A 26,854-nucleotide genomic window follows, 5' to 3' on the forward strand; every position below is an offset into this window, starting at 1 on the left:
TGTAAAGAAAGAAAAAGGCGAGAAAGTAGATTTGCTATGCAAGTCCAGAATTAATCATATGTTATTTATAAGGATGTATGAAGTTTTTACAAATAATTGGCTGGTAACTGGCACAAATACAGGCTGGGCAACAGAAAGCATCAGTAACATTACATTTGTAAAATAGATTCCAGCCAATAAGTAAACATGCTTACAAATGTATTAGATGTTAAGCTAAAATCTAACATATTTCTATAGCATTATACCATGAAGTCTCTTTAATGGCATGAGAATGATGCAGGGAAAATATCAAACACTTAAAAACACATGGGCAGCTGTATTTTGATTTTGATTTCAGTTCCATATTTAAAGTCAGAAACTGAATATTCATTATGTATTTCTTAGGATGAAAAAACATGGGGGAAAATGTTTTAACTCTGGCTATTCAGAAATGCTACTTTTTTCTTTACATGCCCTTTTCTCCAATGTGTACTTATAGTATACAATATGTGCATAATGTATCTAAAGGCATTCCCAAATGGGGAAGAAGTCTAGGGGGCATTTCACTGCCATAGGAGTTACTGGTAGAACTGGGATGGAATAAATTAGCCCTGGCCTGCTAGTCTATTTATTTCACCTGTCCCTGGGTAAACCTGGCATCATTAATGGATATTTTAAAAAGTGCATGACAAAAAAAGTTTACAAAATGTGCACCTGTCATACTAACAATTTATTCTGCATAGTCTGAAATGCTACAGACCTGAAGTTTAAGAATTTGGAGGGATTAAAATCATTATTATAAGCATAACACTTAACCTGGATAGATAGATATATAATATGACTATACTATAATATGAACATCACAACAATTTATCTCACAATATACTTTACTGAGATATATATGTATATATATATATATATAAAATGACATATTTTTTATATATTTTTAATGTGTTAAATGTTTTTTATATATTTTTAATGTCTTAAATAATGAACATTTCATTCCTTCATTTCATTCATTCATTCATCTTCTTCCGCTTATCCGAACTACCTCGGGTCACGGGGAGCCTGTGCCTATCTCAGGCGTCATCGGGCATCAAGGCAGGATACACCCTGGACGGAGTGCCAACCCATCGCAGGGCACACACACACTCTCATTCACTCACACACTACGGACAATTTTTCCAGAGATGCCAATCAACCTACCATGCATGTCTTTGGACCGGGGGAGGAAACCGGAGTACCCGGAGGAAACCCCCGAGGCACGGGGAGAACATGCAAACTCCACACACACAAGGTGGAGGCGGGAATCGAACCCCGACCCTGGAGGTGTGAGGCGAACATGCTAACCACTAAGCCACCGTGCCCCCCTCACTTCATTCATTCTTATTTATTTATTTATTTATTTATTTATTTATTTGTACAACGTAACAAATAAAAAGCAGATCTACAGATCGTGGAAACCTACCGTGCATAGTAGGAACGTCTTAAAGTATGGCGATATTTTATTTTATTTTTACTATATAATGTATATATATATATTAATATATATATGTCCCACCTCCAGACCGGAACCTATTGATACACTCCCCGACCAATAGGAGAGCAGTAGTATTTTTCCGTATCCAATCATAGGCGACGCCCCGCCCCTCTCCGACACGAGCGTGGAGACTGGCTGTTGTCAGAATATCGGAGTGAAGAGAACTTTGGCAGTCCACCAACAATGTAGAAAAACTTTAACCATTTTCACGAGTAGATTTGCGTGTATAAACCCGTGTAACAGTCGATTTAGTCATGTTGGATTAGATACAAACGGATATTCTTTAAAAAGGTAGTAACGATGTTGCTTTATGGTTATTTTAATAACAATAATAAAGTTAGTTGTTTAGGCTTTAGCTGTGATCACAAAAGAACTTAGCTGGTGTTAGCTAAGCGTTAAACAGCTAGCATTAACGGCTCAGAATCTCCAGAGATTCGTCAGATTTGTATACAGACACCTTAGGAAACGATAGATGAAGCAACCCCGGTGATAAAAACCGGTAATTTGTAGTTTTAGCAAACAAACTGACATAAATACGCGACTCTCCTCTTCCTCCTCCTCCTCCTCTTCCTCGTTGTGAGCTCGTGCGCTCGGGATGTCGTCTCGCGGCGGTCTGCAGCCTCTCCGAGCTACAGTTCCCTTTCAACTGCACAACAACAACAACAACAACACCACGAAAAACCCAACACAGAGATGGAGAGAGGCCAAATCAGGTATGCAGAATTCCTGCTTGTAAATAAAACTTGTGGATTTAAGATCCTCGAGACGGTGTTCTTTATGTGCTTCATCTTCATCATGAATATGCATTGAAATATAACGGAGGTGTTTGTTATAAACACTTTGTTTTGCTTGATTTGGTCATATATGTGCAAGAGAGATGCTGGAGGACATGAAAGAAGGGAGTGTCTGGGAATACTCATGACACATGCTTTCAGTTGGTGTTACAGTGTGATGTTTTGCAAACCCAGCATGCAACTGTGCAAAGCATTCACAGATCTTTTCTTTATATATTCTCATTATGCATGTATTTTTATTTATTTTAGTATTTGCAAACAAAAGAATTATGCACTTTAAGAGAGCAAAGCAAAAAATCTTTCATGTAGGGATCATATGAAGGCTATTTAAAGCCTGCTGAGCTTGTTACAGTGAAAATGTACAACTTTTCTCTGCAGTACAGAGGCATGATTCCCTTTAGCGGCAGTGTGTCGGTTTGCTTTTGCAACACTGTGTAGTTTGAGTCTATCAGGTGCTGGGTTTGCATTTTCTATGTTTGGATATTAAGCCTGAGATCTCACTTCCCTTTGCATAGCAGTTCATAAAAACACAATGACGATAGAATGCTTTTAAGATGTTTCGTAGCTTTTAGGGTTGGTATAATTCCCAAAATTTGAGTTTCTCTTTTGAATACAAAACAACTTTTTAGCTGCACTTGTGACAATGCCAGTGTAAAGCTGTTTGTATTTATTTTGTTAGGTTTTGGATGGGGTTTTGAAAGCAGAACACATTGCATTAGCAGGTCTGAGTTCTTGTGGTTCTGCTGAGTTCAGAACGGAGCCGTGTGTGTGTGTAACCAAAGTCCTTGTGCCAGGACATGTTTATTTTAGTAACCAACTTGCTATGCTTGCAGGGAGCAGCACTCAGGGGGGATGGGGCTAAGACAAGCCTAGTGGGACATTACACAGGGGGTTTGTGGTGTTTTGCAACATACAGAACACCACACACGCTTTACTTGGGGTTTAACATCTGCTGGCAACGAGCAAGCTCTCAGCGGTTTGTCTTTAGCAGCACAATGAATATGGACAGCGTGACAGCGAGGGCTGGGGGAAAAGCGCTGCTCTGATGGAGTCTCAAGACCACAGGGGTGGAGACAAACTTGTCATTCCATGTCCTAACACTGGGGACTAGACAACACCTGTCTCACATATTGAAGCCTCTGTGTGCTACTAAACGATGTCAAAGACACGGTTGAACACGTCTTTAACCTTTACTGAACTTGCTTGTAAAAAAAAATTGTGATACCTCAAACCAACGGCAGGTGCAGGTGGCCACAGAAAACAAAAATGTTTATTCACTAGATTGCCAGATGTTTGATACAGCGCACACTCTGAACTTTCTCAAATTCATGCTGTCAGTCTAACATAAGAGATTTATGCTTTTTTTTTTTAACCGAAGAACCATTATAAGCTATAAGCAAATTTGCATGCAGATTTCAGATACGTCCCAAATATATTTAATTATATAATGTTTATTTGAAATAAATGTGTGATTTAGAATTAAACGAATAATTATTTACCAGATGTTACTCAGTTCTGGAAGTCAGAGCCACATTACATAGTACTTTTAAGTAGATGACCGAGCAGAATAAAGTCTTCTGCATTCAGTTTTTTTTTTTTTTTTTGTTTTTTTTTTGCATGTGCTAATGTTTTTTGTATTTTCTCTTGCATTAGTTAATATTACTTTAGCACTCGATTGCACAAGCATAGGCAACACTGTTTCCTTTGCCGTATGATACTGAAAGGTTGAGTATAAGCTAATATTATTGATACCCATCTAATATTTCTGTAAAAACTACTAGGCTGATTTTTTTTTTACAGTTAAATTCTTTTACATGAAAATCATGTACATTATGATCACTCTGATCTGCCATAACATTAAAAGTGTCACAGGTGATGTAAATAACATTATCTCGTTACAATGGCACCTGTCAGCAAGTGAACAGTCAGTTCTTGAAGATGTGTAGATTTAAGAACAATGGGCAGGTGTGAGGATCTGAAGGATTTTGACAAGAGCCAAATTGTGGTGACTAGATATCTGGGTCAGAGCATCTCCAAAACAGCAGGTCTTGTGGGGTATTTCTGGTGTTCAGTATTTGTGCCTACCAAAAGTGTCCAGGAAGGAAGACTCGGTGAACCGGCGACAGGGTCATAGTCATTGCTGCATGTGGAGAGTGAAAGCTACCCAACAGATCTGAACCTACAGAAGAGCTACTGTAGCACAAATCGCACAAGAATTTCATTCTTGCTATGACAGGAAGAGGCATTTTTCAGGACGCTTAGTGCGTTGCAGATTCCTGTGTTTGGAGTTGTATAGACTGGACAGATTGTCCATCCTGTCACCTGTCCACTGAAATAAACACCTACAGTGGACATGTGAGACAATGTTCCGCTCAGAACCCTTGGATTCAGACATTTATGTGGATGTTCTTTAGACACATAGCACCTACCTAAACATTGTTGCAGACCAAGTACACCCCTTCATGGCCACATTACTCCTAAATGCACTGTCTTCTTTCAGCAGGATAACACACCCTGACACACTGCAAAAACAGGAATGGTTTGAAGAACATGACAAAGAATTGAAGGTGTTGACTTGGCCTCTAAGTTCCCAATCCGATCGTGTATCTGTGCGATTTGCTGGACAGCAGTCTAATCCTCAGAAACCCCACACCACAACAATCAAGTCTCTTTATATTCAAATATTTCCAGTTTAAACACATTTCATTCCAAGTCCAATACTAATTTTTGGCATTTGTTACAGTATTTGATATTTGATGTTTCCTGTGATATCTGATGCACCATTATTGTTGGTATTGGCCAGACAATGATACTGGGCATTGAATTGGTGCTATCTCTATGACTGAGCCATAACATGTAGACTTTCTGACTCCTTGCTACAGAAATACAGGAGACACCAGAAAACTCAGTAACCAGTAACTTTCTGCTTTTTCACATCTGTCAGATTAACGGAAAAAGACACAGGACATTAAGCATGTTCACATCATTCTATTAGCGACTACATTCACTTTGCATGGACTTTAATTCAACTTTGATCTGTGCCTTAACTCTTGGCTTATTGAGCCAGTAGATACCAGTCGGTGCTGCTGCAACTAGATCAGCCACAAACATGGACCACTTCTGCTTTTTGTGTTCGTGTTTGTGCAGGATGCTTCAAATATTTGACATGTTTGAATTTAGCTTTCTGAAGCAAGTCGTCTTTTTTTAAGGGCTTAATAAGTAAATACATCATTCATATCTCATCATTTGCAAATGATTAAGTTATTAGTAAATTCATTCTGTTATCCTGCACGTAACACGTTCCACATCTTTACCACCGCCTGAGCTGATTGACGGATGAAATCATTTGTACTGCTCTGAACATACAAGTTAAATCTAATCTTCTTAATCTGGAAAATGAGGCACTTGTTCACAAAATGTTCTTTTGTCATCCACAATAAGTTTAGTGCAATTTCATTCTGAAGCCTCTGTATGAACCAGGATTTTGTTCATTACCTGTCATGTATTGTACCGCCCTGTCTTTCCAGTTGAAACCAAGACAAAGGCTCGTCCCCCAAAGCCAACGCTGAGACGGACGCTTTCCCTGGACACGTTAGTGGGACCTTACCTGCAGGGCCAGTGGCCCAAACAGCCCGAGAGCCAGAGTGTAACCTGCGTCAATGACAAAGCCACACAGGTACAGCGTTCATATAGACATCTAATGTGGAGTTAGTTTCAGTCTCATATGAAAATCCTCTGAAAAGTTTAGTAAAGTTCTTACTGTAGATTTAGATTTGGTTAAGAATTACAGCAATTTTCTTGAACAGTTTTAGGCTTTTCCCCTCAGATTTCCCAAATATCTGAGCAGATATTGTCTGCAGTGGTTGGAAGTTTGCACATTTAATAACAGCACTCTAGTGAACTCATTAGAAGTTGGGAATAAAGCTAGGGCAGGTGCACTGTTGTGGGAAAATATGATGTGGGCAAAAGCAAAGCTGTTTCTATAAAAGCAAAGCCTGAAGCATTTTGTTGATTCTATACCATAGCAGGTCAACAACAAGTACAGCTTCGTGTTGATTGAAAAATTGCGACATTATACTTTTATCCATCTAAAGTAACAGTTTTGTCTTTCCAGTTTCAGAAAACGTAGTTACCGTGTTACAAAATCCCCACAGCGATGGGTTTCCCTGTGCATTACGTTTCTCTGTGTAAGAGGTTGCTATAGGAACAGCAATGTATGTAAACTAGTGCATTAAATAAATCTGTGAAATGTAGAAAATGAATCAGCACCTCCTGACCGTTCACAATCAAATATTCAGCAGATATGTTGGCCAAAAGTGCATTATTATAGGACATGGTGTGGTGTCTTCAGGCTTGCTAGCCCTTGCTAGTTATTATTATGTTACCCTAACAGCTATAAATGTACAGATCAGAGAAGACAGGCCTGTAGTGTGTCTGGTATGTGCAAGAACAGTGGTTTCCTCTCGCTTTGCCTCCTGCTGCATGCAATTGATCATACAGAGAGCAGCACGTCTTTGTTCATTCTTTTGCCTAATCGTCCCTGCAACGCACAGAGAGCACAGAGTTCTGTCCAGCCGCCTGGCTGGGACTTTTCTGTTTCTTTCATTATTTTTATTTTTATGATTTTAAATGATTTCATTGCGTTTTGTCATATATTTTAATATACTTATTATTTATCTATCATTTAGATTAGAAAAAAATATTGACAAACATTTTTAATTTTGCCCATAAAATGAAAACATCATCTATCACAGATTTCACATAAGGTGACGTACGTGAGAGTAAGATTCATTGGGTCTGATTTAGGCTCATAATGCAGTTAATGCACCAAACAAGCCAGGGATTATGGGATTGGTTGGGGTTTGGGAGCCTTCAGATCGTTTGGCTCGCCTGTAAAATTGCTGTGAAAAGGATAACTTGGATAAAAGCTTAATAAATGTGGTCCTAACGGGCCTTGGATCAAATCTCACCATGTGCTGCATTAAAAGAAACATTCCCCATATGGCCGGAGGGCAGGCCGTTTGATTTATGAGGCAAGAAGATTGCTTATACACCAGAGCCCTGTGCTTTTTCTAGCACAGATTTGATGGTGGAGGGATTTGTGTGAAATATCAGCTTGGCAGGGAAGTCACGTTATATAAACTTGAACTTGGATGGCTGTTTAGAAATGCACCGTCTTTCAGAAATCGTTCCATTGTAACTCTTTATATTCAGTTCAGTACAAACGTGATGGATGTCTTTCTTTTGTTTTGTTTTTTTCGTTTTTGTCATCCAGGTAAGCATGTATAAATCATTCGGAGGCTGAAGACGCAGTGATTGTCATTGTTTGTTTAGACAATTTCTTTAATTTGAAGTAACTGATGAAGTTTTCTACATTGTCAGCCCAGAAGACAATATACTGTAACAAATGAGATATTCCTGAGTTATTGTTTGGGTTTGTGCGCAAACTCCACCCCAAAACTGCCTCATAAAGTCAAATCCACTCACCCCTCTGAAACTTTACCCCCGTCATGCTGTTCTCTGCATCTCGCTCAGATACTGTGGTTCTGTTTATAGCTGCTGACCTGTGATCCTGTTCTCCTTATTTCATTAAGGGTTGGATTGATGTTGAAAGGCAGGGGGTTGAGTCTAAATTTAAAACGAGTGTTACACAGGAAGGGTGTTTGGCACATGACATTCTCCTGTGCGTCCCACCTCCGCTTTCCTGATCCACATATAAGCAAGAGGTGCAGCATCAGTGGCAAGTGTCCCCTTTGTGACATGGTAAATTTATAGATCGTCTATGACAGCATGTCATGACTTCATCGTGAAGCGCCGTGAAGCATTCCTACTCCCGTATCAGAGAAAGAGAGAAATGAGAATGTGAGCGAGACAGAGAGGGAGAGAGTGAATATCCATGCAGCAAGCTACTACAGTACTCATCATCTTCAGGCTCTGACACACACTCGCACCCAGAGGAAGCGTGATGCAGCTGTTGCAGGGTGACACTCATGTCGGTAAAGCTAAACGGTCGCTACACTAAACGCTTTCTGCAATACTCTCATCCTACCACTTCCTCTCAACAAACCAAAGGCCTGAGGTGTCATGGCGGTATGTTTGTGTGTGCGCGCGCCTGTGTTTTTGTGTGTGCGCGCCTGTGTTTTTGTGTGTGCGCCTGTATTTTTGTGTGTGTGCGCCTGTGTTTGTGTGTGTGCGCGCCTGTGTTTGTGTGTGTGCGCGCCTGTGTTTGTGTGTGTGTGCGCGCCTGCGTTTGTGTGTGCGCGCCTGCGTTTGTGTGTGCGCGCCTGCGTTTGTGTGTGCGCGCCTGCGTTTGTGTGTGCGCGCCTGCGTTTGTGTGTGCGCGCCTGCGTTTGTGTGCGCGCCTGCGTTTGTGTGTGTGCGCGCCTGCGTTTGTGCGTGTGTGCGCGCCTGCGTTTGTGCGTGCCTGAGTTTGTGTGTGTGTGTGCGCGCCTGCGTTTGTGTGTGTGTGTGTGCGCGCCTGCGTTTGTGTGTGTGTGTGCACGCCTGTGTTTGTGTGTGTGTGCACGCCTGTGTTTGTGTGTGTGTGCACGCCTGTGTTTGTGTGTGTGCGCGCCTGCGTTTGTGTGTGTGTGCGCGCCTGCCTTTGTGTGTGTGTGTGCGCCTGCGTTTGTGTGTGTGTGTGCGCCTGCGTTTGTGTGTGTGTGTGTGCGCCTGCGTTTGTGTGTGTGCGCGCCTGCCTTTGTGTGTGTGTGCGCCTGCGTTTGTGTGTGTGTGTGCGCCTGCGTTTGTGTGTGTGTGTGTGCGCCTGCGTTTGTGTGTGTGTGCGCCTGCGTTTGTGTGTGTGTGCGCCTGCGTTTGTGTGTGTGCGCGCCTGCGTTTGTGTGTGCAATATCTTCATTTTTCTTTAATCAAAGCCACAAACAAACATCATGTAACATGTAAAATTAATTACAATAGTTTACTTTACTCTATCAAGCCAGCACTTTGGACCTAAGTAGACCGTACTGCTTAGAACAGACGGATATCTTCTGCACATTGTTAGAAAAAATCCTCAGATGTGCTCCGAATGTCTCCCGCGCCTGTGTTTGTGTGTGCGCGCCTGTGTTTGTGTGTGCGCGCCTGTGTTTGTGTGTGCGCGCCTGTGTTTGTGTGTGCGCGCCTGTGTTTGTGTGTGCGCGCCTGTGTTTGTGTGTGCCCGCGCCTGTGTTTGTGTGTGCCCGCGCCTGTGTTTGTGTGCGCCCGCGCCTGTGTTTGTGTGCGCCCGTGCCTGTGTTTGTGTGTGCCTGCGCCTGTGTTTGTGTGCGCCCGTGCCTGTGTTTGTGTGTGCCCGCGCCTGTGTTTGTGTGCGCCCGCGCCTGTGTTTGTGTGCGCCCGCGCCTGTGTTTGTGTGCGCCCGCGCCTGTGTTTGTGTGCGCCCGCGCCTGTGTTTGTGTGCGCCCGTGCCTGTGTTTGTGTGCGCCCGCGCCTGTGTTTGTGTGCGCCCGTGCCTGTTTGTGTGTGCCCGCGCCTGTGTTTGTGTGCGCCCGTGCCTGTGTTTGTGTGTGCGCGCCTGTGTTTGTGTGCGCCCGTGCCTGTGTTTGTGTGCGCCTGTGTTTGTGTGCGCCCGCGCCTGTGTTTGTGTGCGCCCGTGCCTGTGTTTGTGTGCGCCCGTGCCTGTGTTTGTGTGCGCCCGTGCCTGTGTTTGTGTGCGCCCGTGCCTGTGTTTGTGTGCGCCCGCGCCTGTGTTTGTGTGTGTGTGCGCGTGCGTGTGCGCCCGTGCCTGTGTTTGTGTGCGCCCGTGCCTGTGTTTGTGTGCGCCCGCGCCTGTGTTTGTGTGTGTGTGCGCGTGCGTGTGCGCCCGTGCCTGTGTTTGTGTGCGCCCGTGCCTGTGTTTGTGTGCGCCCGCGCCTGTGTTTGTGTGTGTGTGCGCGTGCGTGTGCGTGCGCGTGCGTGTGTGCCCTCGTGCATGCTGGGGTTTAAAAAAACCTCAAGTCTATGGCTTAATCCATAAGGGTGATCCACCACACAGGTATGGAGTTGAGAAAGAACTGGTACAGTAGGTTAACTTAGCGTCAATTATACATTGTTTCTTGTTTCTCTGTTAGCATTTAGGCAGCTGTGTGAGTGTGTCACAGGTGCGTAGCAGGTGTGTTACTTGTTCTTTGTATGATATTCAAATAGAGTCAGTGAGGTAAGGAAACCTCTTTCACTTCCATCCAAAGCTGTAAGATTCTTAACTGCCGGATGCTGTAATGTGATCTGGTGCATCGCAATGCAGGATACACAATAAAAGCAGGATTATTCATGTTGTGTACGGTACTCAACAACTCGCCCTGAACGTAGTCAAGGTTACACTGAAAAGCTTTACTCCGAGATCTAATTGCTGCCTTATTTTGGACCTGCTTATAGATATAAAAATGACTTTTGCTCGTGTTTCAGGAGGTTTTTTTTTTTTTTTTAAATTAACGTGCTGAAAATCTCATTATTATGCCTTATGTGTCTTACACGGTTGATCATGCATGAAAAACCTTCCACTGTTTCTCTCCTTCGTAGACCCCCAGTTCGTGGACAGAGGAAACACGGGGGAGAAGAGGTGGGGTGGGGCACAAGCGCTCGGCATCATGGGGCAGCGCCGAGCACCTCAGAGAGGTCAGTGAAAATCATTTTGTTTTCTTGATTCCTTTATTTTCTATCCATTTTATTCCTAGCCTGTCACCAGGGCTTAAAATTGTTATGAAATTAATTACATTTGACAAATGAAAACCTTTAAGTGTAAATTATCTTACGTTTAAGCTTACATTTATTCCATTTTTTCCACTTAATTGATGAAATCTGTGTTAAAAACATATGACACAATGATAAGGGGTCACTAGTCTGAGGCAGGGCTCTGTAGTAAATTAAGGCTAATGAGATGCTTACAGTGAGATGTGTCTGTGTGAGGAAATTCAATCAAAAGTGGCCAGAGAACTGCAAATATCCTTTTGATGGCAGACATTCGGAGCACATCTGAGGATTTTTTCTAACAATGTGCAGAAGATATCCGTCTGTTCTAAGCAGTACGGTCTACTTAGGTCCAAAGTGCTGGCTTGATAGAGTAAAGTAAACTATTGTAATTAATTTTACATGTTACATGATGTTTGTTTGTGGCTTTGATTAAAGAAAAATGATCATTTTATAATCTGATTGTCTTGGGGTACTGTACATTGATATGATTAAGTGAATAAAGGAAATATCACTGTAAACTGGCTAGGGGAAAAGGAATCCAGACATTTGCATGAAAAACAATCGGAAGCATACAGAAATGGGCAAAATATCTCCAGAGCTCCCTAAGGGTAAAATGCTAGATCTGCTGAACGCTGTACTGCAGAACTCACGTTGCTTGTTTTCTCATGAAGAGTGTATTTGTACATTGTGCGGCATAGATGATGGATTGCTGTTAAACTTTTAACAAAAGGTTCAACTTGAACTTGGACTCTTTTAAAGGTCTCGATCTCTGTGGAGTGTAGCACATTCACTCTGGCATTTCAAATATCTACTATCTCATATTTCTCTGTGACAGGTCGCTAAGCTGAGGCACTCGCTACAGAAGCGTTCCAGACATGCTCCTCCCTCCACTGGCTACGAGCGTCTTCATCAGCCCTCACCTACTATCCATACACACATGCCTGGAGCCACACAGGTAAAAATACACACCTCATACTGTACACGCAGCCTTTAAAAGTTGCACAGTTGTCTGTGTCTCTCTGTGTGTCTCTGTCTGTGTCTCTGATTGTGTGTGTCTTTGTCTGTGTGTCTCTGTCTGTGTGTGTGTCTTTCTGTCTGTGTGTGTGTGTGCATGCCTATTAACTGCTGGTTAATTTACAGAGTGAGGCATGTTAGTCAGGGGATTGTGCATCAGGTGGGTTTGTAAGTGTTCTGACGTTCACACCAGTTTCACATCCATGTAGCAACAGAGTTGTAAATAGAGGCAGTTTTATTTTAGGAGGTGGTGTCACAGAGCTACGGTGATTGACACTACACACACTGTACACACTCACTCACATACACACGCACAGAGTTAACACCATTACATAACACTACCAATCCAGTAGTATTAAAGGTGCGGTTTGTAAAGTGTGGTTATGCAATTAACACATGATTTAAAAGATACAGTGATATTGCTGTGCTGTGCAGAAGATCATGTTGTTTCTTCACTCCAAAAGTCTGTTTACATATCTTTTTTTTCCAGCCCATAAAGTGTCTCCCTCTACAGTTCAGCGCTGTTCTGTGCAAAAAAATAGTCAAATCATAAAAAAGCATATATATTTGTAAGATATTTAGTATAATATATAAGTGTCCACAAAATGTAAGGTATGTAGTAAGATGAAGGCTTTTTAGCGCTTGTCACAGCAAAGGGATTGCAAAGAAGTTTTTATTTATACTTATTGTATGTGTTTGTGTGTGTGTGTGTGTGTGTGTAGACCATCCCTCTGTTGCCTCTAAGCAGGCTGGCTCCCAGACTGAGGCGCAGTGTAGAGGGGCTTAACCTGGAGCTGGAGGGTGTCTTTGTGTCTGAAACAGCAGAACAACAGCACAAGGTCAGACATTATGTACACATGCAGGGTTTCTCGCAGAAAATTTGTTAGTTAAGGCGGTAGGGTTGGTCGGGGGGGCGGGGCTTCTTTGTGAGATAGACCACAGACTCTGTACTACGTTTAACAATTATTAAAAACAGGCACGTGCAACCTAGCTAGCAGGTGAAGAACTCAAACAACAAAATCATCAGCTAACTTATTTTAAATTTGCAAGAACTATAGACTAATACAATAACAGGCTTAAATAAACCCAAAACATAAGTCCACTTACAGTTCTCACGGACACACGTTTTATCAACTGGCTAGTTATCCTCCAGACAGTGACGGACCACGTCTTTCTCTCATTTTGCCCTTGTGGCGCGCGTGCCCGCTCACGGTGTGAAGCGCGTTCGCGCTATTCTCCGAGATGCACTTGACGGCCTTTTGTGCAGCAGAATTTTTTTTTTTTTTTTTTGCCGACCTAGTTAAGGCGGTAGGGTTTCCCAGCTTAGGCGGGCCGCCCGAACTGCAAAGTGCTGCGGGAAACTCTGACATGATTAAGCATCAGCCATGTTATCTTTAAAATTAAACATATATACAGACATAATGCATGCACATCCTTAAAACTGCTGTAAACTCTATTATATAACATGTTTCTAGGGTATATGTTAAACTTCAAGGCACGGAGATAAAATCAAAAAAAAAAAAAAAGCAGTAAGATATATTTACGGATTAAAGGATTTACGGATTTATTTTATTTTTTTGTGAAACTCCGCTGTGGCTACTGCATAACTGTGTGTGTGTGTGTGTGTGTGTGTGTGTGTGTGTGTGTGTGTGTGTGTGTATTTACTGATCAGATTCTGGATGTACCAGATGGTCACAGAGCACCAGTTCCAGTGCAGAGGTGCAGTAGTGGCTCTCAGAGTGACCTTTCCCCTGGTCTCCTCACCCCCTCACAGTCACCCTGCCCTGAATCTGGTACGTCCACTGACGGGTTGTTGACACGATTCGATCAGATGGAGAGGCCAAAAATCTGTTGCTCCATTTCTTACGCTGTGACCTGTAGCTGACCTACTGCATTATTTTGAGGCAGTTTGAGATTTTTGATTAATGTTGTACTATCGAGCATGTGGATTTTTAAAATAATTAAGTTCTCTAATGTGGCTGATTCTGAGTCTTCAGATTCTGAAAATGTTCTTCTAAATGTGCCTAGTTTTTTGGCTTTATATGTACAGCACCATTTTGTAAAAAAAAATGATCAGGAGCGTGTTGCATATTAGCTCGGTTTACGACCTGAAAGACAGATTATTAGCGGGTGACATGCTACCCGGACATGATGAGCTGCTTTACCAGCTTGTTATGCAAACCAGTTAAGTAACTGCAAATGTTAATGCTTAATAAAACTCTACAAACTAGCCAGTGGGCTTCTGACAGTTAATGTTAGTTATAGCAGAAATTCAGAGGGGGCGGTGCTTGCAGGAGGGGGTGTTTCCTATTTGCATATTCATACATGTTAGTATGTACTGGCATTCTAAATGTGATTAAAGTTATAGAGTTTTTTATTTTTATTTTTAATCATTTTAATTGCAATGCTTTAGGGCAATTTAACAAGCAGTTTTTGCACCCTCCTTGTGCGATAGGTATGGTAGTGTGTGGGCCACTGGATCCCTCTCCTTCTCCTCCTTTATATGTGATTGACGCACCGTCCTCCTCCCCCCTTCCCAACAAGACCTATGCTTTCCAGAGAGAGCCTCCAGAAGGCTGTGAGAGAGTGCGTGTGTGTGAGGAAGCCTTGTGAGTACATCACTCTTTCTCTTTTTCTGTAACATGCTTTTTCCATGATTTCAAAGGCTCACACTGTCACTGCTTCTTTTGTTCTCCTTCCTGTGTAGCACCTAAAATGTCCGAATTAACCACACAATTAGACAGGTGCATCAGACATAAAGGAGGAAAAGCACAATACACCACTCTCTTTACAATACGCCATTCTCATTCACTCTTTAGGGCAACATAAGCAGAATATTAATATAAACCAACCAAAAACTGCTGCTAAACGTCAGCAAATTATATACAAACATTCATGTTCAGTAAACTGCCTGGTCAGGGTCATCTAGAGCCTATCCCAGTAACATGAAGGAATGAGGCAGGAAACACACGCACACACCACTAATGTGTGCAGTTTACTTTAACCAGAGTACACCTGCTTTGAACAGCTATGACAGGAACACTGTGGGAATATTACACAAGCTAATCAGTGGACATATAAAGAGGGCGTTGTTAAGGCAAACAGTGGGCATACAAGATTCAACAGCGGATATTAAAATTCCACACAGCCCTGTTACAATGACAGGATGATAAAAAGTATAAGTAAGATAAATCATGGCAGAAATTTTAGGTGATGCACACAACCAGTTGGTAGATTCTTCACTATAATGACTGAATACTGTATTACAAGCGAACAAGCAGTTTGTTTTTTCACTTGAATTTTGATGATCATATTAAAGGTGTAAAAAGAGCTGACATGATTTAGCTTAATATCTGCAACATTAACACGACTGTGTTGATTTTTTTTATGTCCATTGTACATCATAAACTTTTTTTTTTTTAGTTTTTTCCACAACTAATATCATTACCAACACTATTTAATTATATGTGCTACATTTCTTGTTTTTGCACTTTGTTGTATGAGTATCTGAGAAACTCGGACTGACAATGTATTGTATTTATTTTCAATATAAAATGAAATCAGTGATACTTCTACTCGACCAACAAATCACCTCCACTTTTTTCTTTGCCCTCTCTCTAGTTCTCCATGCCACGGTGATCCCCCTGCTCAGCCTTCCTGCCCCGACCCAAACAAAGTGAACTTTACTCCTCACGGAGGCTCAGCCTTCTGCCCTGTTAGTCTTCTGAAGCCACTTCTCCCTTCAATGGACTTGCTGTTTCGTGGCCTGTCAGTCTCACCTGTGACTGGCTGCTCGGGACAAAACCCCTGTATGACAACCGCAAATCCAGTGAGCGAGTACCTGCCCCTCCCAGACTCTACCCCCTCCTCCATTTAAAATCATGGAAGATTTGAGATGGCAAAAAAAGGAGGAAGTGGTAACCAAAAGATCAGAAGATTGGTCTGTTTTGTACGATCTCATCATAGAACTGACCAAGTAATGGCTTACCAGTAGAGGTAGCAAGCACTAAGTGTTTACTCTGTTAGACTACAGGAAAGACAACCTCTCACCAAAAGACAGTAAAATAAGAGCTCTGTCACACTCAGGACAAACCTTCATATTTCATTCGTAAAAAACAAACTCTCAAACCATAAGGGAAACTACCAAATGTGCATGCAATGCGGAATATTCTGCTGTTTCTTTGTTTAAATAGTGGCTTGTTCCCTTCATCTGCTTTTAATAAGGTTTAGTGGATTTTGAACCTGCACCTACATAGCATACAGAGACTCCTAGTGATGTCAGCCTTAATTCAAATGAAAGCCATTACACGCATCATAATGCCTTTTTCAATACAGAAGTCCATCTTGCTCCACCCTTTTGTACTCGACTTTGGAGTAGACGACTGAGAAGATCCCCACAATGGGTTCATTTATTTTAGTCCTCTATATTTGTTTTACACAATACAGCTGACAATCCTATTATTATTCAAAGTCACCCCTGAGCTTTTCAGCTTCACAGTTTTATTTAGCAAACTGTCAACATCAACCTGTATGGTTGACCAGTTAGGTTTACGTTTACTAAATGATGTGAAAATGTTTCGATTGAGTATTCACGTGGATTAATGAGCGTTTTTCATACAAGGACATCTTTGATATTAACCAGAAAAAGCAGACGAACATGGATTTGAATGAAAAGCTTTCTACGTAGTGTTAACCTGAGAAAACAAAATGCTTTCAGTTCAAATTTGAAAGTAGAAAAAGGCACTGATACCCATTTTTTAACTGTATTTTTGATATGCAGAAAGAATATTTTTGTTGGTTTGTCTATTTTCCAGTTATGAAAAACTCTTTCTCTTGTACATTTATCAAGGTAAATATCTACATTAGAATGTAGCAAGTACAAGTGTGTTTGTATTATAGCACTAAACAGTCAGCATTGTGTTCATTACGTGTGTGTGAGCGCGTGTGTGTTGGGATTTTTCAAGGAACTCAAATGTTCCTGTCACCAGGCTTGCAATAGTGGAAGGTTGATTCACTGATTTATTGAAAGCTTTAAGAAGCAAAGTGTGATGGTATTTGCTAATGTGGTATTACAGATATACCACTAAACTTTCACTGCATAATTTAATGTCATCACAAAGGTGTGTGTGTGTGTGTGTGTGTGTGTGTTCACATAAAGTAGCAGTGCAAACGTCTTTGCACATTTTAGATCTTTGTTTTGTTTTATATCAAAGTAGTGCCTGTTTTTTTTATACCTAGAACTTATCATCCCAGATCTCAGGGTAGTTTTGTTTGGATTTGGTTCCGTTCTGAATTTCAGGTCAGATGACGTGCTGGGTGAAGTCACATGTAAATGAATGGTTATCAGGGTGTTTTCTTCATAAAGGGTCTTTTGCATCTTTATTTTTTGTTCTCTAAAAAAAAGGTGCTTTGTAAAGTTGCATCTTAGGTTTACATAATTTCCTTTATTTGTTATTGTTTGTGACATGCAGTAAATCAACAATGTCTTCTCAGATTAGACTGCTGCAAATAAATTGTTTGCTTGTACTATTTTTCAGTTTATGCCATTTTTTTTTGGATGACATAAAAGAGTCAAATGAGTCAAAAAGGTTTGTTGCTTGTATTGTAATAAATATGAATATTTGCTGACTACCGGTTTGAACATACAGGTAATAACTTGTTTACACGGAACTCACATTACTTTTCAAGACACGTGTAGTTTTTCTGTGCGACTTTTAAACCACGCCCATCTCTTAATCCTTGCACTGCTATTCGCTACAGCCGGTAGCCCCGTGTGACGTGTTGGACCAACCACAACGCTCCACATACAAAGACGTAAAAACTCAAAGCGCACTCTGTCTTGAAGGACCCTCTTAATTTCCAAACAGTCGCCTTAATCAGATGCCTGATTTAAAATAACAACAATGCAACAAAAAAGTTTTTAAAACGCGTTTTGCTTTATAAAAATAAAAGAGTACGTTTGTGTAGCTTTATAAAACAGGGACGACTAAAAGGGCTGCCGAACAGTTTGTTGTGTTTTATTTAAAGGCGTTAATGAGTCACTAAATTCGTTTTTTTTTTTTTTTTTAATATTAGTGATTTTAACCAGAAGCTATAAATTACCAGGATAACTCTGTGTTTTAGGAGTTAAAATACTAACATTGCTCCAGTATAATAATAACGTTCAGAGTGTTTATTTGTGCGTTATTGTGTTTGGGACACACACAGAGGATCAGGCGGCTGTTTCCGGCTCCTGACAACAACATCACAGGTCTTTCAGCTCCACATCACAACACCAGAGCGTCAAAAATACCGCTAGAAGTCGGATTGTGATGTTTTAGTTTATGTACTTTTTTTGGAAGACTTTTTATTATTATTAATTTTTTTTGGAAATGCTGAAGGAAACATGAACAGAAATCATTTATAAGACCCGGCTGACTTTCAAAAAAAAAAGATAATAATAATAAATAAAATATATATATATATATATTTATATATATATATATATATTTATATATCCTGAAATCCAAAGAGAAGCATACACCCTTGAGGGATACCGTAGCGCGTCATCATTGACGGGCTCGTGCCAGCCGGTATAGTGGAGCGGGACGTGGGCTCGCTGTCTGCGGTCAGCGGATCTGGCTCGGTGTCGGTGTCTATACCTGTATTAACGCTGTTCAAAGACAGCATGGTTGCGGGAAAAGGCGTCGTGAAAGCCTCGCTCTGGCAGAACGAACGTGTGCGCTTCTTCGTCTGCTTTTTCGGAGTGTTCGTGTGTTACTTTTACTACGGAATCCTCCAGGAGACCATGTGAGTACACGAGCGGCTCAGGAGCTAACCTTAAGTAAACATCCCATAATAATATACATACAGTGTGTGTGTACGTCTGCAGGCTGTAACGGAGACTAAACTGGTGTGTGACTCATTTTTTTTTTTTTTTTTTTTTTTTTTTTTACAGTACAGTAAACTATTCTAAATATATCACGGTTTCACGGTATGTTAAACAATACAGTGGGTAGCGGGGGAAAAACACGTGTTTATATCGTTGTATAAAAGTAAAGTGCGTGTGTAAAATAAATATAAAGTAATAATGTGCCTACATCTGACCATCAAACCTATAAGTAGGTCTTACTATAGAACTGTTGCCTATAGAAGTCATAATAAAACAACTTTCTCATGTCAAAATGCAGCAGCGCTTTATATATATATATATATATAGTGTGTGTGTATATATATATATATATATATATATATATATATATATATATATATATATATATATATATATATATAGTGTGTGTGTATATGTGTGTATATATATATATGTATGTGTGTATATAATAATATACGAGATGAAGGGAAAGCAGTGTGTGGTCTTTGCCACAGATCACATGCGCTCTACCTTTACACTTCCATCTGTATTTGATGCAACAAATCGCTCTATATTTCCATCACACTTGACTTTTCTCAGCATAACTGGACACGCTCACATCTAGTTGAGTTGTTGTATGTGTGAAAGCCCCTTTACGTTACTAAGGTGTGGTTTCCCTGAGCCCAGGTTTTTCCCCAAAGTTCCCTTTGCAGATGAGTGAAAACATCTGTTTGTCTCTCTGTCTGTCTTTCCGTCTGCACATCCTATCCAACCCTCTTGTACATCAGTCCATGTGATTACATATATATTACACACAGCCATGGTGCTGTAAGGCCTCAAGTTAAAAAAGAAAATACACACAGAAACACAAAAAAGCCAGCAGTTTGTTATTGTACAAGATTCATAACTATACATAGCATAGAAAAATAAGGTGATTATAAGAAAAGGTTAAACAACTCGTTACAAGTTCAAAACCACAGCCCATAATTATAAATACTAGAGTGCATCAGCTATTTCCCGTAAATAGTTTGTTTTCATTAAACTCATGTAATGTATGCAAAACCACACTAACCACCACCCCACAGCTGTTACCCAGTGTCTACAGTCAGAAATCCTAATCCTCTGGAGTAAATGTGTTGTGGCAGACCAGCTTGTAGCACATTCAAATAAATTTGTGTGTCACTTGGACCGTGAAAATGCTGTATACAGTCTCGTCTGAAAGTACTGGAATACGAAGGGTAACTCTTAGCTTATACACTGAAGACATTTTGGTTTGAAATCAAAAGATGAATATGAATTCTGATGGACCCGGAATTCTAGTTTCATGTTTAAAAACACTTTTGTTTTTTGTATGCAAATATTTTTCAACCTATCAGAGAATAGTTAATTATGTGAATGGCAGGTATTTCTTGTTATGTGGGACTAATTGTTTGAACAATGAATACAGTACCTACTCTTAGTTGTAGCCCTGGGATTGGCCTGTAAAGAATGCATTGTTGTTAAAAAGCATAAACCACCATAAAGACTAGAGCTGTTTTTGTGTGGGACATTTGAAGCTGCGCAAAGACAATTGTTCAGCAACATTACAGCCAATACATTTTGGGATGCCCTGAAAAATAAAACATACCTATAATCAGAACAGAGGGAAGTGTTTTGAAGGTATCAAAATCCACCGATTGTAGATGACTCGGAGGTCAGAACGTAGAAGGCTTTTATAGAAAGGAATAGTGTCATACTAGCTTGACCAATCAGCTTGTTTTGGCACAGATCCTTACTTTCTCCACACTTTGGGCTTGGGCTTGTACGTCTGTTCTGGAAAAGACATCATATTTACATATCATTAAATATTGATCTTCAGACAGTATTTTATCTTTAACATATCTAAATAAGTGTAATAAATTTATTATTGTAGGACTTGTGAGCTCTTATTTCGTGGGCTCTCTAGTGACTTTATCCTGTATTAGTGTGTTGAAGAGGTAGGAGTGCTCATTCTATAACTGTAACTTCATCCCACAATGCCTCTGTTGTACTTCAGAACACGAGGAGACTACAGCCAGGGGGAGAAAAAGGAAAAGTTTCACTATGCCACTACACTCGTGTTCATCCAGTGTATCATCAATGCTCTTTTTGCTCGAGTCTGTAAGTCTGTCCCTCATATCACTCTTCATTTCCCAGTATCTTTAACTTTTCTTGTTACTCATTTTTTTCTTCGTTTATTTAATCTTCACACAGTGATCCAGTTTTTCGAGGGCTCCAGGCCGGACCACACGCGTAGCTGGCTCTATGCAGTGTGTGCTCTCTCCTATCTGGGAGCCATGGTGTCCAGCAACTCTTCTCTACTGTATGTCAACTACCCCACCCAGGTCAGAGCACACATCTTCTCTAGGTCTCTTTTTCCTCTACTAGTAGGATCCATATGTTTTTATGGAAATTTATGGATGTGTGCAAAAGAAACAAAGAAGAAAGTTTCAGTATCTAAAGAGTAGTTATTCATAAACACATGATGAATGTGACCTGAGTATGTGGAAACCTGACCATCAGAACCTGTAGGTGGTTCTTCCCCCAAACTGTTGCCGTTTTAATCTGTTGTTTTATGCTGTAGCATTACAGTTTCCCTACAGTTCCAAGTAGCTCAAACATTCCAGCATGAACTTGTACACAAAATGAAAACCATGAAGTTATGTTAGGTTGGAGTGGAAATACTCGAGTGTCCTCCACAGAGCCCTGACCTCGACCCCACTGCACACGCTTGTGATGAAGACATAATCAGAACCTGTCCTCACTGATGCTCTTGTGGCTGAATGAGCACAAATCCCCACAGCCAAACGGCAAAATCTAATGGAAAGACTTCCCAGAAAAGGGAGGATTAAATAGGATGTTCAGAAAGCACATATGGTTATAGCAATAGTTTTATGGTCAAGTGTCCATAAGCATTGGGATATATAGTGTAGAACATAGTTTGTAAGTAAACTTATTTTTAAAAAAAAATTATATCTATGTATTGATAGCTATGTCGTTCTATTGCTGTATTAATATTTTGTGTTTTTTTTCCCTAGGTTTTAGGAAAATCATGTAAACCTATCCCAGGTAAAAAAAAAAAAAAAAGGCTAATTATCTTAAAAATGACAAACTGTTTCCTTAACTAACTAAAACATTTTAGATTATTATTATTATTTTTTTTAGATTATTTATTTTTGAGTATTTTTATTTTTTTTAGAAAAAGAAAAAGACTTGTCCGTCTTTGTGCCTTGGTTCCACAGTCATGATCCTCGGTGTGACCATTCTGAGGAAGAAGTACCCCATGGCCAAGTATCTGTGTGTGCTTCTGATTGTCAGTGGTGTGGCACTTTTCCTCTACAAACCCAACAAAGGCTCCACCTCTACAGATGAACATGTGTTTGGCTTTGGAGAGATGCTGCTGGTTAGTTCCTATCTTTTTTTTGTTGTTTGTTTCCCCCCCATGTTCCTTTTTCCATCTCGTAGCATGTTTACAGTCTAACGAGATATTAAAATATCTGAATAACCTCTTAAATTAAACACCTTCAAGTGAACGCCTTAATAAGAATAGAATAAACTCAGCGAGGGAGGTGAACTTTCTATCTGATCGAAAGAAACGGTGTGACAATAACAGCAGCCCGAGCTCAGGAACACAGTAGAATCAGGGAGCGATTGCACGTGAGCGTTATCGAGAGCAGCACCTTAATTAAATGGAAATGAAAAAGCCAGAAAGAAAATAGCCGTCTGCTTCATAAACTTAGGCTGCTTTCCAGCTTTGTTAATCTGTATAGCAACAGGCGCTCTCACACACACTCTCAGTTCACTGTTCGTGAAAGAAAAAACAACTTGTTAATATACTCAGCCCAGATATCTATCAGGTGTGCCTTGTTAATTTGCTTATTCCCAAACCCTTCCTGTGGAATCACTCCCACCTCCCACAGGTGTATAATGTTTTATTTCCCAGTGCAGTTGCCTTACTAATTTGGAAGGAGGCATTAATGAATTTTCTGTAGCATCATGATAGGTTTATATTAATGCACTGTTCTCACACATGATTGTTTCTATAGTAACAGCTCCTTCACAGGGATTTGTATGGTGTACAATCTACATAGTTTAAGTGCTATTTGATTAAAAAGAAACATGTAAACGTTGATGTTGTAAAGCTTTACGTTAGGAGAGGAAACTCCAGGTTCAGCGAACTCACAACGGTCATTGGTTTGAGAGGAGAAGGATTTATTTATTTAATTATTATTATTTTTTTGAGTAACACGAGTGTGATGAGTAATAAAGGGAAGTAAGTTATTTTGCAGACATTTAAATGTAACCTTAATTATAAATGGTTAAAATGTTGACATGGAATTCAATAATGTATTTATAAATTGGAAACATTCAAAACTGTTAGCTAAAATAATAATGGCCATGTCAGTGTATTTGTCTGCGTTCACACTAGAAATCATTTTCTCTGTGTGTGTGTACATTTGTGTCACAGTTCGTGAGTATTCAGATCCTGAAATCACTATCCACGTTTTCACCATGTCTTAAAACCGTCTATGGCAGTATTTTGATCAGAATGTGAGACTTGGCAGAGGCAGTAACTGTTGAACTACGACTGATTTTGTACTCTCTTTTGGATGCAGCTCCTCTCCCTGACGCTGGATGGTCTGACAGGTGTAGCTCAGGATCACATGAGGGGTCGCTTCCAGACAGGAGCCAATCATATGATGCTGAATGTGAATCTGTGGTCAACACTGATATTGGGTTTGGGTATGTCCTTTTAATACAGCAGATAAGTGAGGCATATTGTAATATTTAGCAGACTTCAGACACATACAGTGCTGCCAAACTGTAATTTTGGTCTTTTTTTATTATAATTCCTGTTTAAACGTAGTCATTTTATCTCGATTCATACTTTGTGTATTGGTAGCAGTAAAAATAATTTTTTTTTACTTGACACATTCTAGTCACCCTTTATGCTTTTCTGCTTATTCATCAGCTTCAGCAGGTGATATTTACAAGCACACGGTAGATTTCATGATACTGTGCGCAAGGATGAAAGTCTTGGAACGTGTAGCTTAGTAAAACCTTTCTCAGACCATCTGCTTTGGCTGATCAGATACACATCTGTTGTGAATGGACGCAAGAGAAATTACATGAGTGGTTTTTTTGTGCGTAATCTGTATTCTGACACAAAACAGCCAGCTGTAAATTGTTTTATTTATTTATTTACACGTGAATGTGTAGAAACATCAGAAAAAACATCTGAATACAAAAAATTCAGTTCAACTTTTATGTTATGATTAAATTTGTCTCCAGATGCCATCCTCATCATAAAGATGAAAAATATTAGTCTTCTGTCGTGCATGAAGTTTTAAACATGAGATCCAGCAGTGAATCTGTATAGCAGAGGCAGATTTTTGTCCCTGTCATTCTTAGCAGTGCTCAGCAGGGGGAGCTGGAGTTCCAGTGTAGCTTTAGTAGTGTTGTGTTTTTCTCGAGTCCATGTTAAAGACAGCTGGTCAGACTCGGATGAGTCCAAGCAGCATCTGTTCAACCGAGTTCTTGCTTTTAATCTTTCAGCGCTGCACACTCTACATAATCTCATGACTCACTCTCGGTGGAACCATGAGACAGAACTTTTTTCTTTTTTAACAATGTATGAAAATATGCCAGAGTAGAAAACAACTGCTTTATTTATTAGTCCATGTTTGTGAGATTTCATGTGTGCTTATCAAGTTTCTCTGATTTGCTCGGTTTCCTAGCTGTGTTGTGGACCGGGGAGGTGTGGGAGTTTCTAAGCTTTGCTGATCGCTATCCCAGTGTCATCTACAACATTTTGCTCTTTGGTTTCACCAGTGCTCTGGGACAGGTAAGACACAAGATTACACACACCTGCCCCACATAAACCTCTCTCATATTACTTTGTGTATTGTTTCAGTAACAGTGCTGTCCTACCCTTCCTCTATCAGACCTTCATCTTTATGACAGTTGTGTATTTTGGGCCCCTCACCTGCTCCATCGTCACAACAACAAGGAAGTTCTTCACCATCCTGGGCTCGGTGCTGTTGTTTGGGAATGTCATCACACCCTTGCAGTGGCTTGGGACCATTCTTGTTTTCCTGGGTGAGTGTACTCTTATTACTGTCCCTTTTCCCCTTTATACTACTTTATGTATTTTTTAATTTTTTTTTTTTTTTAATGAAAAATCTTTTGATATTGTTAAATATAGCCATGTTACCTAGTTAACTACAGACAAGGGAAAAGCCTGTGTCCTAGTCTTGCTCTGGGGAAACAGATAGACGGAGCGGTTTTTGTTTACCAGTCTCCGTGACTCATCCCTGAGTCATGGCAAAGTCAGAACAAAGTTATTCTGACAGATTACCTTTATTCTGTGGTGAAACATTTCTATCCTGCTGGGAGACGTGTCGTTCAGATTGACCACACCCCCAGCCGCAAGGCAAGAGGACGCAACCAAAACTGACCTCGCCATCATCACAACAATAATAATAGAAAAATAGAACTTATCTGTCCAGTACAGTTCATAATTAAAATCAGAGCCTTTATTTTACTAAATTCTTTTCTTTATCTTTAGTAGTAGCCACAAGTCGAGTTCTTGTAAAGATTTCAAGCCTAGCTCATATGAACACTTGCTGAGTCTTGAAAGTTTGAAGTTTTTAATACACAGTAAAAAAAAAAAACAATTGCTTGATGAAAGATTTAATTAAAATGTTTATCTTAAAAGATTTAATTAAAATGTTTAATCTTGAAACCTCTCCATCCCAATGCAAACCCTTCGTCTTTCCCTGTCATACTAAGGTTTAATGTCCTGTATTTGCCTAGCATGATTTGATGGGCTCTCATTTTAGGACACAGTAATGACCTGTCTGTTGTGTGTTTAGAATTCAGTTCGCCCTGTTTTTTTAGAGGAATGCAACAGTTTTGTATTCTTTCAGTTTCTTTACATTCTGTAAATGTAACGATTCTTCTGTGCATCATTTGATCATTTAAGATAGCACAGACCTAAGAAGGAAGATCACAGCCTCTCTGTCTCTTTGTCTCACAGGTCTCGGCTTGGACGCCAAGTTTGGCAAAACACCCAAAAAGACAACACACTAAAGCACAAATAAAACATGTGTGTAAGCATGTACTGTACTCATGGACAGAAAACTTGAAACGTCTGTTTCTGTTGGTGCAACACATCAGTGGCTAATCTGAAAAACAATGTAATTATTTTTATGCTTTTTTTCTCCTACAAATCGCTGACAAAGTGGTGGACTGGATAGTAATAGATGGTAGAAATTTTAGTTTCATTTTTTCTATCAAAATACCAGACACTTTTTTTTTTTTTTTTTTTAACTATACTTCCAGGGAGTTTAGATCCAGAGGGCATTGAGCATGATAAGAAGATAAGATTAGATTTACACACTTCTGGCCTGCATGTGCACCAGCTCAGACCGACTGGTTCCTCACAGACAGCGATTCATATCCAGCTCCATTTGTTAGCATCAGTTTTACTCTGAATCCAGCCAGACGACTCTTTTGTGGTTCTTTGTTTTTTTAAATGTATAATGCACATTCATGTGTATATTTAAAAGCGTGTCAGGTCTGTCACTCCTTCTGAAATGTACATCTTTAATGTTCACCCTGTCCACTGCATCTAAGCCATATCAGATTTAATCTGATGTACAACGGAAATTCTTTCATGTAAAACATGACTTTTTTTTTTTATTTATGTTCCTGTCTAGTGTTTTGTTTACTGTTTTCTGAGAAATAATAGAATAATTTGAATTGAAAAATAATTAGGTTTTAGTGTATTTTTGACCAGTTGGAAATGTACTGAGTATTTAACTAAAAGGGAAAATCAGCCAGACTATCGGGGGTGTGTGATGACCAGCTGTTGTATGTGAACATTGTGTTTGAGTCTGCCAGCGAAGCCGTGTTGTCCGTCTGTCCATCGAGGGGTTGGTGTGGGGGGGAATCCAGCCAGATGGCATTAAACTTATTTTGGACATGAATAAA

The 26,854-nt window shown here is 40.2% G+C and overlaps 2 protein-coding genes across 2 annotated transcripts; both read left to right on the forward strand.

Moving 5' to 3' along the window:
- The first annotated feature begins 1,658 nt into the window (after positions 1–1,658).
- Positions 1,659–17,517, forward strand: fam117aa (family with sequence similarity 117 member Aa). The gene is made up of 8 exons (XM_060892781.1): positions 1,659–2,232; positions 5,841–5,989; positions 10,807–10,902; positions 11,813–11,932; positions 12,714–12,830; positions 13,664–13,784; positions 14,447–14,600; positions 15,613–17,517. Exons 1-8 carry the CDS (start codon positions 2,115–2,117, stop codon positions 15,866–15,868), a joined length of 1,131 nt encoding a protein of 376 aa, XP_060748764.1. The 5' UTR covers positions 1,659–2,114; the 3' UTR covers positions 15,869–17,517.
- Positions 17,518–18,262: 745 nt separating this feature from the next.
- slc35b1 (solute carrier family 35 member B1) lies at positions 18,263–26,854 on the forward strand. Its single transcript, XM_060892883.1, has 9 exons — positions 18,263–18,780; positions 20,877–20,980; positions 21,074–21,204; positions 21,898–21,928; positions 22,102–22,262; positions 23,476–23,602; positions 24,598–24,704; positions 24,805–24,958; positions 25,899–26,854. The coding sequence occupies exons 1-9, from the start codon at positions 18,659–18,661 to the stop codon at positions 25,949–25,951; spliced, it is 990 nt and encodes a 329-aa protein (XP_060748866.1). The 5' UTR covers positions 18,263–18,658; the 3' UTR covers positions 25,952–26,854.

This window comes from Tachysurus vachellii, chromosome 18 (assembly GCF_030014155.1).
Source record: "Tachysurus vachellii isolate PV-2020 chromosome 18, HZAU_Pvac_v1, whole genome shotgun sequence".
In the NCBI taxonomy this organism is placed as follows: domain Eukaryota; kingdom Metazoa; phylum Chordata; class Actinopteri; order Siluriformes; family Bagridae; genus Tachysurus; species Tachysurus vachellii.

Excerpts from the sequence above, each read along its gene's own strand:
- fam117aa (XM_060892781.1), top strand. The coding sequence starts at position 2,115 with ATGTCGTCTCGCGGCGGTCTGCAGCCTCTCCGAGCTACAGTTCCCTTT. Across the intron at positions 12,831-13,663 it reads CAGCAGAACAACAGCACAAG|ATTCTGGATGTACCAGATGG; the intron begins GTCAGACATTAT and ends TTTACTGATCAG. Across the intron at positions 13,785-14,446 it reads GTCACCCTGCCCTGAATCTG|GTATGGTAGTGTGTGGGCCA; the intron begins GTACGTCCACTG and ends CTTGTGCGATAG.
- slc35b1 (XM_060892883.1), top strand. The coding sequence starts at position 18,659 with ATGGTTGCGGGAAAAGGCGTCGTGAAAGCCTCGCTCTGGCAGAACGAA. Across the intron at positions 23,603-24,597 it reads AACACTGATATTGGGTTTGG|CTGTGTTGTGGACCGGGGAG; the intron begins GTATGTCCTTTT and ends TCGGTTTCCTAG. Across the intron at positions 24,959-25,898 it reads GACCATTCTTGTTTTCCTGG|GTCTCGGCTTGGACGCCAAG; the intron begins GTGAGTGTACTC and ends TTTGTCTCACAG.